This window comes from Pinus tabuliformis, chromosome 6 (assembly GCF_031772625.1).
Source record: "Pinus tabuliformis cultivar Carrire ecotype Pingquan chromosome 6, CPIR1, whole genome shotgun sequence".
In the NCBI taxonomy this organism is placed as follows: domain Eukaryota; kingdom Viridiplantae; phylum Streptophyta; class Pinopsida; order Pinales; family Pinaceae; genus Pinus; species Pinus tabuliformis.
This window is the reverse complement of record NC_142292.1, coordinates 1832873025-1832890743: the sequence shown is the minus strand read 5'-3', so window position 1 is coordinate 1832890743 and position 17719 is coordinate 1832873025. Positions and strand designations below refer to the sequence as shown.

General features: G+C 34.8%; 1 protein-coding gene across 1 annotated transcript; it reads left to right on the top strand.

Moving 5' to 3' along the window:
- The first annotated feature begins 10364 nt into the window (after window positions 1-10364).
- On the top strand, window positions 10365-13470 carry LOC149266320 (uncharacterized). Its single transcript, XM_089430299.1, has one exon. It carries the CDS (start codon window positions 10656-10658, stop codon window positions 12849-12851), a length of 2196 nt encoding a protein of 731 aa, XP_089286425.1. The 5' UTR covers window positions 10365-10655; the 3' UTR covers window positions 12852-13470.
- The last annotated feature ends 4249 nt before the right edge of the window (window positions 13471-17719 follow it).

Genomic DNA, 17719 nt, shown 5'->3' with positions numbered 1-17719 from the left:
GTCTTGTACCTGCTGACTTAGGTCTTTTCATCAATGTGTATTAAAGTCCATGACAGTCAATGTTTGATCTTTTAATGAACAAGAGTCATTTCGGTCATTAAGTCTAGGGATTAGTCATTTGGTCTTCAAACAATGTCCAATAAAGCCAGCAAGGCCAGAGGGAGGCTCTTATAAAGTTGTGATTCAAAGATTTTCATCGTCATGTTGATAGATTATGACTGTTCTTCAAAACTTTGTTTTGAAGAAAAGTCAACAGTTTGTCATTTGTAATAATTTTCAAAAGTTTCTCAATGGATTTCTCCAAGCGCAACCCTGGTCTCCTTAGCCAAATTCCATGTCGGCTACCCCTGCAAAAAATTGCCAAAAATTTCATCATTTTGGTCAAAGAAATCAAAAGGAAGTGTGAAAAGCAGAGTTGTATTAATTATGAAAAAGTACCAAAGTGAAAACATTACAAAATGGGTTTTGGAGAAAGAAAAAATCAAATTCAACTCTTGCAAGATATTTCTCCAAGTATATAAATCATTTGTATCAAGTTACATTCATGAAATCTTACAGCAAAGTCGAATTTGGAGGTTGAAGAACAAACTGCAGTTTGAAAGGTCGTGATTGTGTTAAAGGTTGGAGCGCGGTGCACAGGTGGAGTGGCGCGGCGCACTGGGCGCGACCACACAGTGTTAAATAACACGGGCGCGACGCACTCAAACGGCGTGGCGCACTGGGTATGCTGCGCGGCGCATACACATAAAAGCCCGATTTTGCTCAGAATTGCAACCAATCGCCTTTCAATCCCTTGAATTTGCCATATTTCAACACATCACAAAAGCAGTCCAAACACAGTTTTATCATCAACATCTTTTTCTCTAAGGCAGTGGAAAAACAACAGTCATGGCATCTAAACATGCATCGGACTATGAAATGGAAACCCAAAGCGACTCATCCTCGGAAGAACAAGCTCCCCGGAGGCCTCACAAAAGTGGCAGACATGTTAAAGAAGAACCAACCACCCTTACAGAATTGCAGGCCTGCCCTCTTGCTATGTCATGTTTCCAGCGTCAGTCATGCTTTGAGTTTTGTCAAAAGGTGGCTAGTGTTCAATTTCATCATGAGCTGGCTCGTCTATTCGTGCTGCACTTACATGGAGATCTAGTTTAGAATGAATGAATTGTGTTACTTTATCTTAACAAACAAACAAACTTTACTACATTGAGGGACATGATTGAGAAATGTAGATGTACAATTGTGAATTATTATTATTATTATCCAATTTTAAGGTCACGACCAAGCCAGACACCAAATTTGTGTATGAGACCCCCTTGTTTATGGGACAAAGGACCCACCTCCGCGCAACGATTTGGTTATTAAGTCTACGAAGGCATACATACTCTACCCCCTGTGGTTTTGATCCCCTTACCTTTTAGAAGGAAACACATGCTCTTAACCATTAGGCCCACTCAAGTTAAATATTAGATTTAGGTTAGTGTTTATTGGTAAATATTACATCCACTTTTATATTATATGTTGATATAATATTAAGGTTTATATAAATTGCGTTTAAAGTAATAAATGGTATAATATTAAAGTTGATTTTTAATTATTATAAATATCATAATAATAACTTAAAATAAGATATATAAATTATAATATTTAAAGTATTAATGATATTAATAATAAAGTAAGAAAAAATGAAATTATATTGATTTAAACCTATATATTTTAAATATCTAATTTATATATGGATAAAAAAATTAGTGTAAACAACGTTTATAATTTTTTAGTGTGAATAATTTTTCCTAAACTACTTGTGTTTTATAATGGTTATGTACACATATTTATGATGTATATCCATTATTTATCATTAAAAAGGAGAGTATTTATATAAAATAAAATATTAATTATAGATGTATTTTTTAAATGGATTTAAGAGTGAAGTGTGTTGGCTTAAGAGTAAGAACGTATATTTTTTTTGGTTCAAATTTAGAAGGGGAAGTTATGTATACCCTTATAAATTAAGTAATCAAATCGAAGGGATCTCTTGTTTCATGATTTTATATTATAAATTTTACATAAGAATTTTAAATTTTATTATTATTAATATTATTATAAAATTTATTATTATAGTGATAAAATTTAATATTTTAATGGAGATCATATTAATAATAAACATTAGGGGTTTTGGTTTTCTTGTGGATGTCATTTAATCTGAAAGTGTATTTTGGTTCTAAAACAAGACCTAAGTTGTTTCTCATTAGCTTAGAGCTTATTTTTCTAAAGATAAGAAAACAAGTTAACAATGAAAACACATAGGCATCTTGCAAGAGTGAAAGTTTGCCCTAGTAAAGATCATGAGTTGGTTATTTCAATTGCCATTTTTTCCTTGAATAATAGTGACGAATCAACTTACATTTATAAATTGTCTTCAATACCAATTCTTATCTAAATTATAACAAATTTTATCACTTTTAAAAAATTAATCCCAACAAAAAAATATTTATAAATATTAGACTTTCGAATAATTTAATATTAAAAAATAAAATAAAATAGAATATTATACCCACAATTAACTTTCTATTAACATTTAAATGCATAATAAAAAAATACTTTATAAAATTTTTAATTTAAATTAATTTTAAAAGTTTCCATCCTAATTTTAAATTATTGATTAAATTTAACCTCATAAATAAGATAACGGATACTTGTTAATCATAGTCAATCATAAATTTATTTTGAAAAAAAAGTTATTTAAACCTCTCAAACAAGTAAACATCTTCTTCTCTTTCATTCAAATTATATTTATTTATTTTTAGTTAAAAAATAAAAATAAATTTTAATATTTTTGCAGGTAACCTTTACTAAATTGAACAAATCTCTTCAATTATTCACTACCACAAAATAACTTCATAACTCACCCCTCTCTATATATATAACTCACCATTCTTATATAATAATATATAGATGAATATGCAATAATAATTATTTATGCCACCCTTAATCATTATCTATATCTATATTCATGATGATTGCTTCTCAAAAAAAAAAAATTCAGATTGTACATGAGCAATATGCTTACACCTATCCCATTCAAAAGTAGAAATCACCTTTCTTATATAATAATATATAAATGAATATGCAATAATAATTAGTTATGCCACCCTTACTCATTATCTATATTCATGATGATTGCTTCTCCAAAAAAAACAGATTGTACATGAGCAATATGCTTACACCTATCCCATGCAAAAGTAGAAACGATATTTATGTCTAGTGGATGACATGTGCCAATCTTTAACGACACTCTCTATGATGTAGATGCCTAAGGATTTCTCTTCAAAAATGGGTAAAAGGATAAGCAATATCTTGACACCTATTTTATGTAATAGGTAAAATTTCATTTCACTTAATAGTAATTGGCATGGGCGATAGCCATGTAAAGCATTATGCTTATATTTTAAAAAATACAAAATAATAACAAAATTTGTATATTATTAAATTATTTTAATTTTTTTTAATTATATTATTAAAAATAGATCAATAAAAAGTTGTATAAAATTATTTTAATTTTAAGTATAAATTTGATTTTTTATTTTTATTTTTATGTTGATTTTTAATAATATTATTTATATTTTTATTAATATAGGTTATTTTAACCAAAGATTTACTAATAGTCGAAAGATCAAATTTTTTGAGGTATAAGTTCTTTTTAGAGTGTAAAATTTGAGAAAAGATTTACATTTCAAGATATCTGATCTCTCTAGGCACTTGATAAATCCTAGTTAAGATGAATATATAAACATACATATCACACTTGATAAATCATGGTTAAGATGAATATATAAACACATATACCACACACTATGTGTAATTTTCATTATTTAAAATGCATTTTTTAAGGTATAAATGGATTCAAATCTTAAATATAATTTTTTAATGTATAAATGGATTTAATGCCTTGAAAATCACCTTTAGCACTAAACTACATACCTTAAGCTTGCACCAAATCTTTGCTAGATTTTAATATACCTAAAAATGGCCAAAATGTAGAATACAAATACTACTTAAAATGTTTTAACCATATAATCTTTTTTTAATTGGTTTATGTAATATATACATAGTTTTTATTAAAAAGAAAAGAAAAAAAAAGGAATGATCCTTTTCACGACACTTTTTATGGTTATTTTTGCTTAGAATGCTCTAGAGATTTTTAAGAATCATAAGTTTAACTTGTTTAATCTACAAAGTTCAAGAGCAAAAAAAGGAATGATCGAGAAATCACAATCTTACTTGGATTTCCACCAAAAAGGTATGTTCCTCTATTAATTGGACTGCTCCTATATAATATATACATAGTTGACATTGAAATATTTTATTTATAAATCACATTATCTCATTAAAATATTTTTTTGTTATTAATATGTTTTGAAATATAAGTGTGGTAATATTAAAATATTTTATTTATGATCCACATTGATTTTTTTATTATTATTAATATTTTTCCAGATATTAATTTTATATTAAGAATTGAATGAATTACACCTCTTAATTATTAAATTTTTTATTTTTATTTTTATTTATTTATTTTTATTTTTTTTGTTAACGTGGATATTCACATACTTTGTTCAAGTATTATTTTGAAATATTTAAAATATATATATATAGTTTGCATGGGGTAGCTCAAGTGGCGATGGTGGTGGAATGAAGTCTCACCGAACTGGAGATCTTGGGTTTGAATCTTGTCCTACCCTCCCTCTTAGCCGGGTGAATAATGGACATGTAAACTCAAAAATCAGAGAGCCCTACCAAGCTTATATATATATATATATATATATATATATATATATATATATATATATATATATATATATAGATATATATATATATATATATAGATATAGATATAGATATAGATATAGATATAGATATAGATATATGGCCCAGGGTGAGATTGAAATATTTTACCACATCTTTTTAGTGCTAACTTGTAATATCAACAACTAATCCAAAGAACATTAAAGTTATTGATGTAAAAATTATGCTTTGTAAAACTATGAAGTATGTGTCACAAAAATGATTAGTCATTACAGAAAGAGCAACCATATGATCGAAAAAAAGCTCAAAATAGGACATGATAATGCCAAGTATATGCTAAGAGAAGAAAAAAAAAAGAGAGATTATGGATGTCAATTTGTGCTAATTTCTTCTTTTTTTCCTTTCGTAATCAATTAGTACCAAAGTTAGTTCCCCAATCTGGATAAGGAGATTCTTTGTCGGAATCTAAGGACTTTGAAATATGTACTCGTTTAGTGCCTCTTGAACCTGCAGGGACTTTTGGTTTCCTAAATCATGACATGTCGATGGAGGAGTGATTGGACCATCTTGAACCACAACCTCACCTTCCATTTGTCTTCAAATTGTTCAGGTTGTGTCACTTGGTTTCCTCCTCCTCATCTTCCAAAGGTGGAGAGTCATTAAACTACCATCATTTTGGTATTCTTGGCTACTTCTTTTTCTTTTTTTGGAGCTTCTTTGCTAGAGGGCATTTGTTTTGAAGATGACATGTTTGGAAGCACACACGACATCTGAAGGTTGTGTTTTCATAATCTTGGATTTGTGTCCACTGAAAGTTGTTATCTTTTAGGATGATGTGGTAAGGTAATCCTTTGCTAAGATTTATTTCCACACAAATTCGAACAAAGGTGAATATTGTTTTTTCTGTTCTCTTCATATCCATTTTCTAAAATTTTCTGAGTTCATTCCTAATATCTTCAAGAAATTGGTGGTTCTAGAAAGGAAGGGGTAGGTTTGGGATCCTAGACCATACTGGCATGGGAGTGACCACCATGGAAGTTGCATCAAAACCATGAAACCATGGAGTAATTGATAGCCCAATGTTACCCCATAACCATGGTCCTCCATTTAGTATGAAATCCGGTTCTTTTTGTATGTCAAATTAGACAACAAAAAATCCTTTGGAGCACAAGTAAATATCTTAATTTGATGTCCAAGAAGTGTACACCCACTAATGCAATGCCTCGAGTTTCGGCCAAAAACCGTTGAATCTATATATGATAGCTTCAGATTCTAGTGCAGTGAATAAATATGATACATGTAGATTTTTTACCTCCATGGATGGAGCTTGCTCTATTTGGTCCACAATATAAGGACCTTGAGGGAAGTTTTCAGTCTATTTTATGGGGGACAAAGCTTTTCCTTTGACTCTAATGATCTTCCCTTGGATAACATTCTTGAAGGATGCATAGGGACCATTTGATGCCTTGGCACCATTTGCTTCCCCACGAAGCCTGAGATTCAATATTATTGTTGAATTTTTAACAATACTAAGGTCTTGCAAGTGTAGAGGGTCTTGTAGAACCTTCCTTGTAAATTATAGGCATTGGAGATGTTCAAGTAGACCCCATCCGCCTTGAATCAACAACTTAAGAGAAGAAACAATAAAGTTTCCCATACCCAAAAAACTTATGTCTTTCTTCTAATGTTTTTTATGAATATTTGAAATAAGAAATTTGGATCACTCTTTGCCACAGTATGTAGTGCCTTAGATCGAGACCTTGGAAGAGAAACTTGGTAACCATAATCCTCCAGAAAGTAATCCTTTTCTCTGCAGTGGGAAAAATAGGGCTAGTATACATAGAATAGAGAGAATGGAAAAATTTTCCAAAAGGAAGACCACAATGGATGGCATCCATTATTTTGCTCTAAAATAAAACATATTGAAATAACACAACACATCAAAGCTCATACCAAACAAAGCCAACATAAAGTTGACCGCATGTTGGGTAAAGTCTATTTGACATTCACCTTCCCAAAGAGAAATGCCAATGAGAACGATAAATGTAAGAAAAGAGGAGTCGTAGACTGAATAAACCTTCAAAAGGCAGGTCGTGAGGTTCTAGAGTCTTTCCGCCTCGATGATTTGGAACCATACTCTGTTCTGGTTGCGCCAATAAGAGAGCCAACCCTAAGACATTCCACAATTCGCCTTTTTGGTATCTCCATCGAGAAGTTAGAGCAGACCCTCTCCACTGTTTGGCTCATCTCTATTAGCAGGAAACAATAATGAGCAAGTAGCAACCACCAAGCCATTGTGGCCGAGCAAGAAAACCCTAGCAATAGTTGCGTAGACCATCTCTTCTTTGCAACACCAAAGCACTTTCAATGAGTGTCTCATTATAATCCTTGCAACTTTGAAAGTCAACCTTCCAACTAAAATAATTTGTTATTTAGAGAATATTTTATTTTTATTTTAAAAATAACACACGTCAAATTGAAATCGAGAAGGGAAGAATTACACATCTCTCTTATATTATGTACCCTTTTAGACAATAAATTTCAAATCTTTATATATAAGAATAATTTTATAAATGCTTTATTAAAACCATAATTATATCTATATGAATTTAATCTATTTTATAATTTCTATATATTTATTGCTTATAAAAAATTATTATATATTTATTAGTTTTTTAATTTTTTTTTAAATCTACATTTTAAACATCTTTTGGACACACTTAATTTCCACCTAAACTCATTAGAATTCTCTATTTATCTTATTAAAGGATTCATATATCTCATTTGTAATTATTCAATTTTCAAAGTCTTAGGTGGAGTGTCCATTAGTAAACATTTTCCACATAATTTCATCCAAAAAAAATTGTGGTTAAATATTAATTTGTGTTATTTAAACTTGTTTCTCACTGCATATATATAGATTCAACCCCTTGAAGTTATTTTATTGTGAAGAGTTTACGTGTCAAACTTGTGATTTCAATAATTCTCTATTAAATTCTAGACAAATTAGATAAAAAATAAACCAAAAAACTTTCCAAAAAATTAATTTAAAATCTATTCGATAAATTAATAAATAATTTTTTCCAAACCCGGTGATATTTAATACGAATTTGATAAATCTTTGGCCCACACATGACCGAAACGAAGGGACAAGGGAGAGGCGGGCAAACGCGCTGCACCAACCTGCACACGGACCACCCCGGGTCACAACTTAGCAAGGTAGCGGTAACCATGACGCGTGTTATTTAATGAAAACTTTACGCAGGTTCAAAGTTTCATTACCATTTGAACTTTTCAATTTGATCGTGAATACTTTTTACTACTTCCCAATGGCCTTAGTTTATATATTTTAGGTCTAATTTGCTTATAAAACTTTTCAACTTGATTGGAAATAGTTTTATCACTTTTCAATGGTTATAATAATTATCTTATTAATAATGGCTATATTTTAATTTGCTTATAAAACTTTTCAACTTGACTGGAAATAGTTTTATCACTTTTCAATGGTTATAATAATTAATAATGGCAATATTTTAATTTTGGAATATATAAACTAAACTTTTCAACTTGATTGGAAATAGTTTTACCACTTTTCAATGGTTATAATAATTATCTTATTAATAATGGCTTATTTTAATTTTGGAATATATAAACTTTTCAACTTGATTGGAAATAGTTTTATCACTTTTCAATGGTTATAATAATTATCTTATTAATAATGGCTATATTTTAATTTTGGAATATATTTATATTTATATATATAAAATTTGTTTAGAATTTGGTTGAAATTTATTGGAATTATAAATTTAAGTTGTGAAATTTGTAATTTAAAATTTTTATAATTTAGTGTTTTTCAAGATGGTAAATTTATATATGTATATTGAAATAAGTTTTTGGATTTATATTATGTGTAAATTTACTTAAAAATATATATTTACAAATATATATCTATATATATAATATAATAAGAAAAAACCAATTTGTAAATCTTTACTTAATTCTAAACAAATGAAAACGAAAATAAACCAAAATACTTAAAAAAAATCATACTTAAAAATATTCAATAAATTAATCTTATAATTTTTTTCTACCAGATTGATGCTATGTGATTCGTTCTCCACATTTCACTAGTTTCAATCCCACTTCTTCACCCCTGTGAGCATCACCCGATGCAATGAGTGCTAAGTGAACTATTCAAAAATCATGAGAAATTAGTCAGTTACGACTACCTCTCATGGAAATGGTCATACGTTTGAATGACTTACTTAACGCAGTTGAATCCCAAAAATGATATCTAATATAATGCACTGCGTAAATCCCCCATACTTAAATTCAAAAAGAGTCAAGGGATCTCTACTTGAATGGTTCATGAGGCACAATACTTGCTAAGGTTTTGCAAATGGGGTAGCAAGCTAAGTGGGCTTGATTGTGGGAAAAACTCCACAGTTAAGCGCGCTTGAGCCAGAGGAGTTCTGGGATGGGTGACCTCCTAGGAAGTCCTGGTTACCGGGTGCAAGCCCCGGAAGTGATGATTGATGCTATGTGATTCGTTCTCCACATTTCACTAGTTTCAATCCCACTTCTTCACCCCTGTGAGCATCACCCGATGCAATGAGTGCTAAGTGAACTACCCGATGCAATGAGTGCTAAGTGAACTATTCAAAAATCATGAGAAATTAGTCAGTTACGACTACCTCTCATGGTCATACATTTGAATGACTTACTTAACGCAGTTGAATCCCAAAAATGATATCTACCGATGCAATGAGTGCTAAGTGAACTACCCGATGCAATGAGTGCTAAGTGAACTATTCAAAAATCATGAGAAATTAGTCAGTTACGACTACCTCTCATGGAAATGGTCATACGTTTGAATGACTTACTTAATATCTAATATAATGCACTGCGTAAATCCCCCATACTTAAATTCAAAAAGAGTCAAGGGATCTCTACTTGAATGGTTCATGAGGCACAATACTTGCTAAGGTTTTGCAAATGGGGTAGCAAGCTAAGTGGGCTTGATTGTGGGAAAAACTCCACAGTTAAGCGCGCTTGAGCCAGAGGAGTTCTGGGATGGGTGACCTCCTGGGAAGTCCTGGTTACCGGGTGCAAGCCCTGGAAGTGATGATTGATGCTATGTGATTCGTTCTCCACATTTCACTAGTTTCAATCCCACTTCTTCACCCCTGTGAGCATCCCAAAAATGATATCTAATATAATGCACTGCGTAAATCCCCCATACTTAAATACGAGATTACTCCTTAATTTACTAATCAGTAAAACAGAAAACTTTCCAAAAAAAATCATACTTACAAAACACTCAGTAAATTAATCTCGTTATTTTTTTTCAAAGTGAATAATTCGATCGATTCCAGATTACAAGATTACTCCTTAATTTACTACTCAGTAAATTAATCTCGTAGTTTTTTTCCAGCCTGAGAAATTCGATGCGACTCTAATGACTACTCCTTAATTTACTTCCAGCAATACACACCACAATGCGAATCGTGTATTCCTGCCATCCACATCCACCATGTACTGTCTTTTCTTTGATTCCTCTCCTGTCAAGAACTGTCAGAAATGCCTCTCCCAAAGTACGACAGATTACTGTGCTGCGCACGATGCCCACTAGGGATGTAATCAGGAAATCGAGACTCCACATCTATACTTACAGTGGATATGACATGACATGGTGACTTATCAGAGTGTGACGTGTGTCTTCTCCCCTACTACAAGGGCTGCTTACTACAAGGAGATATTGGTGTCCGTCGCTACAACAAGATATTGATCTTCAACTTACTCTTGGTTTGGTTTGTTTTGAATTGTATTTTTTCCCTTGTTTTCATAGAATGGCGGATGTTACAGCGGAGGAAAACGATTTAGGAGAGAAGCCGTCTTCATTCAGCAGTATTTCAGAGGACATTCTGATAAATATATTCTCAAAGCTTGAAGAGGACCCCCGTCACTTAGCCAGTTTGGCCTGTGTTTGCCCGCGATTCAATTCCATAATACGAAGCGTTTGCTGGAAACGCAGGTGCATGCGCGTCATACCTGCGGTGGTGGCCGATCTCTTGCAGGCCAACGGGCGGGCAGATCGTCCCGCAGAGCCGCCCGGTGGGTGGTCAGCCCTTCAGAAACTGGCGGTTTGCTGCCCGGGCCTCTGGCATGCCGGTATTCTACTGGAAAATTCCGATTTGGGCCTCGAGAGAGCCATCGGCCCCAGCCACCAGTACCCGGTCGAGGCCAGGTTGCCTCCTCCCACTAGTAATATTTGCAGTGAAGGAACGAGTGAAAGCTATTCGGCCTACCCATGGACTATCTTTGATGATATCAACTTCCATGTCGAATACGAGGCAGAGCTAGGGTTTACTCCAAACCCTAAGGAAGAGGGGTTTTCAGGGATTGGAAATCGAGGTTTTGCAGGGAACCCAAATGGAAATATTGTACAGAACTCAAATAGGGCTCCAGAGAACCCAAGTGGAGGAGACGTGGGTAATGGAGTTGGAGAGAATCCAAGGGAGCAAATTGCAAAGAAGCCAAATATGGTTGCAGAGCACCCGATTGGCGAGATGGTTGAGGGGTTTCGCGGCAATCCATGTGCAGTTACGGGAAACTCAATTGGAGAGAAGGGGGAGGGGTTTGGGGCCAATCCATGTGCTGTTACGGAGATCCCAATTGGAGAAATTGCAGATAATGCTGAACCAAATAGAGAAATTGAAGATAACACTGAGCCAATTGGAGGTGCAGAGAACCCAAATGGAGTAAACAGGAATAGTGCAAATAAGCTGAATCAGGTTGTAGAAAATCCAGTTGGGGAGATGGGTAATGGAATTACACAGAACCAAAATGGACAAATTCCAGGCAAGCCCAATAGAGCTGCAGAGAACCCAATTTGGCTGACGGGTGAGAGCTGTAAAGGCAATTCGTGTGCAAGTAGAGGGCACCCAAATGGAGAAGTTGCAGTTAACGCTGACTTAAGTGGAGGTACAGTTAACTCAAATGGAGAAAATAGAAATATTGCAAAAAGTCTAAATCGAGTTGCAGAGAATCGAATTGGAGAGATGGGTAATGGAGTTGCACAGGATCCAAATGGACAAATCCCAGATAAGCCTAATAGAGTTGCCGAGAATCCAACTGAGGATATGGGTGATAGCTGTAAAAGCAATCGGTGCGCAGTTACAGAATGGCCTAGTGGAAAAATCATAGACAACGCTGCAGAGAACCCAAATGGAGAAAACAGGAATTTTGCTAATACGCTGAATCAGGTTTCAGATAACGTGATTGGAGAGATGGGCAATGGGATTACTCAGTGCTCAAATGGACAAATTCCAGATAGGCCCAATGGAGCTACAGAGATTCCAACTGGGGAGATGGATGAGAGCTGCCAAGTCCATCCAAGGGCGGTGAGAGAATGCTTAAATGCAGAAATTACAGATGATGCTTTTCCAATTGGAAAAACAGCAGGAGTTGAAGGAAAGACGAGTGAGTTTTCTAAGTCCATTGATAGCCCCAGTGGAGCTGCGCATAAATCACCGGGGGTCACCTACAATTCAAGAGACCCAATTGAGGTCAAAAGAAAAGAGAACCCCTCGTATGACCAGGCTGGTGATCATCAATACTGTGATGCAAAAAAACGGAAGAAAGGGAACCTAGGTGATCCCCATCTGGCCAGTGATATCTGGAATCTCACCAGAGAACAAGGTAATAAGCTTCTTGCAAGTAGGTTTCGTGGTGATAGTCTTTATATATGTGATTGGCCTGGTTGTTTACACTCCGAAGAGAAGAGAAACTATAGATTATTTAGGGGTATATTTAAGAATTTCAGGAATTCTTATGTCTGGAGAAACATCAAGGACATGAAAGCTGAGAAATCGTTGGTGAATTGTGCATTTTGTTCATCCACGGGGACTTGGGACATGCTTGCTGCCTTCTGTTTGAGAAGGTCTTTTGAATATCATGATGACGGTGAGCCCAGCGTTCGGGCATATGTTTGCGAGAATGGGCATGTGGCAGGGGCATGGACAGACAGGCCAATGTATAAATAATAATTAACAAGATGCATTATGTTGTGCACTTGCTCCATCTCTGGATTACAAGCAGCACGCTTGATGGGTTTTCCAGATGAGTTGGCACTATAGGTACACAACAATTTGGTTCACAAGGATTAGTAGTTTAATTTCTAGGGGGTCATTTAATGGTTTTTGCCAGAAGTGGAAGACAGGGGTCCTTTAGGCATCTTTGCGCTTCAGTGCCTTGGTCAAGATCACAATTCAGGTTAGATATAATAAATATTATGCATTATGTCTGCAATCAAAATTTGGGGAATAATTAGCAGGAAATCTTATCCTTCTATCAACTTTTTTAGTCGTTGCAAGGAATTTGTCATTTTCTTCTGGATCTGCTCTTGTTGAAGGATCTCAATGCAGACATCGTTGAAAGTTTTAACTAAAATAAGTTCTTCTGGCTCATGTAAAGCCTAGATTTGTAGTCTGTGGGGTGGAAGCTGGGTTTAAACAGCTGCCTTCATCATTTATTACGTTTTTGCGTATAAAGTGATATGAACTTAATAGATTTTAGTCTTGTAATTTTTACACGGCTGAGAAACACTCATGGAGGAAGATGATTTGGTCATTCATGAATGGGAATTACAAAAGTTAAAAGCCATTGTCACTGTTTCGTTGGAAAAGCATCTTTGTTTATCTGATTACTGGAAAATAGTTCAAGAATAAACTGTCATGAAAATTCAAAATCATTTAACTGAAAGATAGAGTCTTGCACTGCTCTGAAAATTAGATTGTAGTTTTGTTTAGAAATGATTGAGATCTGGTTTAGTTAACATCTTTATGTGGAATATACGTTACCAAATGCGGATTTAAAAATATTCTGAATTTGAGATAAGACCATATATCTTGTCAGATGATTGTGGTAGGCAGATGAGGCAGAATGTAATCAATGGACTACAAGGCACACGGGCAAGTAATCATCTGGTTGGCATCCTGGCATACAAGATACAGCTGTAGGGTGCTTCTCAGACTGCACAGCCAAGATAAATGGAAACAATAAAACAAATATGGCGTCCATTTAAACGTCAGAAAATAAAAAGGCCTTTAACTGGAAAGAAACATCATAGAACATCTTTATGTGGAATATATGTTACCAAATGTGGATTGAAAAATATTCTGAATTTGAGATAAAGACCATCTATCTTCTCAGATGATTGTGGTAGGTAAGATGAGACAGAATGCAATCAATGGACTACAAGGCACACGTGCAAGTAATCATCTGGTTGGCATGCTGGTATACAAGAGATACAGCTATAGGGTGCTTCTCAGAATGCACAGCCAAAATAATGGAAACAATAAAACAAATATGGCATCCATCTAAACATCAGAAAATAAAAAAGCCTTTCACTAACTGGAAAGCAACATCATAGAATCTTACTCCATGTGCAGAAGTCCTACTCTTAGCGCACAAGTAAACATCAACATTGATTATCAATACACACACACACACACTTGTTAACAGTCTTCTGGAAACAACATCCATATCAGTTCAAAGGCTTGCTGCTTTTATTTCAAATCCTAAATTCTTACATGGCCAATCTCAATTGAACCAAGCCTAAATGTATTTCATAATGAGAACTCTTAATTCCAAACACTGATCACCACATGATCACAGATCACGGATTGGAAGCTTTGTGTCGATTCACTTCCAATACCAACATTCCACCAAATTGCAGGCCTACGGCCTTGCCGTTAAACAACCAAACAGAATTATGGAGTTATGGTCTGAAGGCTTCCCCAAAGCTCACCTGTTTTCACCCTGTACCTGGGCCTGTCCATCTCAGATCTACGATCTTGTTTCCTGCTATCCAAAATTTCATGAGCAATCAATGCTCTCCCAAAAGTTGAGCTACTCAAAACAGCTTTCGAATAGATATGCCTGGTTCCTTTTATAGGCTCTGATCTTCCACAAAAACTGGTCATCATGGTTAACCATGTGCACTGGGTCCACTTCCTTGCCAATCACCATCCGCTACATGGGATCAAACCATTGAGTTATATATTTATGCTTGAGTCTCTTCCTCGTGGTCCTCATTGTTGCAGCAATCCTCATGTTCCAGACCTCAAACTTGTCGTCGTTAATTCTCATCATTGCTTCTACAATCTGTTGTAACACACGTTCAATGTCTACCATGCTTTCTTGCACCATTTTCTCTAATGCTTGTTGCACTAGTTGTACCTGCTTCTTTCTGCTGCAATCTCTTTGATGTCACCTCTGCCCATATGCTATCTTCTACTCTTTGCAATGACACTTCATCATAAGGTCCTTTTTTCATCTGGAACACTTCCTCTGTGTTTTCAGAAACATACATGCCTGTCCCAAATTCATCATTAACTCTCCGTTTCTATACCAAATAGTGGCGCTAGCCTGCCTCATCTTTCTCCTAAAGTATCACGCTCTTTCCTTGAATACAACCCAATGTTATGCACTCATAAACTCCCTGGCTATTATCCTCAAACACGGCAGCATTGACATCGCTCATAATCTTCACAGCTAGACATAAACTATATGCAGGCATCATTTCATCTTTTTCGAGAATATATTCAGCTTCTTCATGGTCATATTCAACAACGTTCTCATTATCTTTGCCTTCCATATATATTACGGGAATGAACAGTGCCCTTGTGCACCTTCTCCAATGGTGCTTCACATTTCTACAAATCTGCTTGCATATAATCTTTTGTAAGAACCTTCTTAGCTTCCTTTGGCATGCATTCAAGCACATGCCACTCCATCTCTTCTGGCACGCAGTCAATCACAACCTCTTCTAGCTCAAACTTACTGCTCTCCACATCAACCTGGGGATCTTGTTTTGTTGATTATATTTCCAGCTTTATGTGCTCATCCTCTTGCCTTTCACATGGTTGTTCTTTACCTTCAGCCTGTCCTTTCACATTTCAGTTCCTTCTCAACAACTTCCTTTCTGTGTTGAAGGATAAACTATAAGCCTGGTTTATGGAGTTTACATCTACCAAACAAATTTTCTTTCAAATGGATGAATTAAGGCCATTTACAAGTGTCTTAAGTTTTAACTATCCTTCACAAGACCAACTCTAATTGCTAGTCTATGAAACTTTGCACCGTACTCTTCTACAGATTTACTTCTCCGTTTTAATCCTTCCAATCTTCTATGCATGTTCAAAAGGTCAATCTGTAGTGATATACTTCCCTATCAATTCAAACGGGCAAACATATTGGTTCACGTCTTGATTTTGTCCCTGCCTCTTCTCTGATCTTCCAATTACAGAGCTTTTCACCATCTTGATGCATGTCATCTCAATCTTGTGTATGCAAACTTCACTTGTTTGGAGTCCTCAAGATGATTGCTGTAAAAGTATTGTTGCATATTCCTAATCCAGTGAATCGACTTATCTGATAGTGGGAACTCCCAAGGGCCAAAACACTACAGGGCAATTCAACTGTTGCCTTCTGCCCAAGTTCATCATGGCTTTGTTCATCCTCTCTTCTTCTGAGTGTTCTTTATGAATCTCTTGTTACCATTCATCTCTTTGTTGGGCCAATTATAGGGCTACTGACCGCATCATCATCACTCTAAGTGCTGCTATAATGTTACTATCCCTCTTCTGAGCTCTGTCCCTACTACTTCCCACACATAAGGTTTCTTTCTGTGCCATATTTTGATCACGTTTTTGTGATCTTCTTTATATATCTGAACATCTACATAGCTTAGTCACCACGTTGGTGCTGACTCTTTCTTACACAACTCTATCAACTCTTCCTTTTCTGGAGTTGTCCTCACCACAAGTTCTTCCTGCTCTAATACCGTATGATACAGTGACGGCCTTCCTCTCAAAGTGCATAGCCAAATAAGGGACAGGACACAAATATGGCATTCAATTTAACATCAGAGATAAAAAATAAAGTCTTTTATTAACAGCCAAGCAACATCACAGAATCTTTAGGGAACCCCCACTTTCAAACATATAAGTAAACAGTAAACAGATTTTCCCACATCCCTTTTTTGGGAAACTTGGGGAAGTGCAGGGGAAATGTTCCCCAATGTGGAGGACATGTTTTTCCAAAATGTGTGCTTGTGGGCATCTACCCTCGAGAAGCGCTGGGCAACCCTTTCGAATTTTGCCTAAAAGCAATAATTTATGAGTGAAAATGAAATGTAAAGTTCTTAAATGTCAATATTACTATTAATTGTTTGAGGATGTTTGAGAGTAGTTTCAATCTTATTGAATTTCAAAGGGAGAAAGTAAATTTTTTATTACGGGGTTGCAAAGTAAATTTTTTATTACAGGGTTGCAACATTTCCATTGGATTCTACCTATCATGTATTTGAGTATGGAACTAGCATTTAATCAAGCGCACGAAGCCCTCTATGTACTTCAATGTTGGTGGCATTGAATGTTGAACTCCTCTGTCATGACTCTAGTAAAATTGTACCATAACTCAAACAAAATCTCATATGGACATGTTAAGCTTTTTCTATCTTGTTTTAATGCTTAGAGGGTGATATTGATGATGAAGATTTCAATATAAGCAATGATTTTGATGATATGTAGATATTTATTGTAGCATTTTTTTTGGACTACAGAGGTCATGTTATGAATCAGCTCACAAAAAGATAGACCAACGACTTCAATATCAACGTCTTCGAGGGGGCAACCTCCTTTACACAAATGAACAATTCTTGAATGATACAAATGACTAAACCTCATTTCTATATATAGGAGTCTAAAGGGTCACAATATAATCAAAGCCAACATAACAATAATAATATAAGGGCACACCAATAACAATAGTGGACTTCTATGGGGCACTCTAATAACAATACGAGGACAATAGGGGCACAATAATAACAATAAGAGCTACAATGACA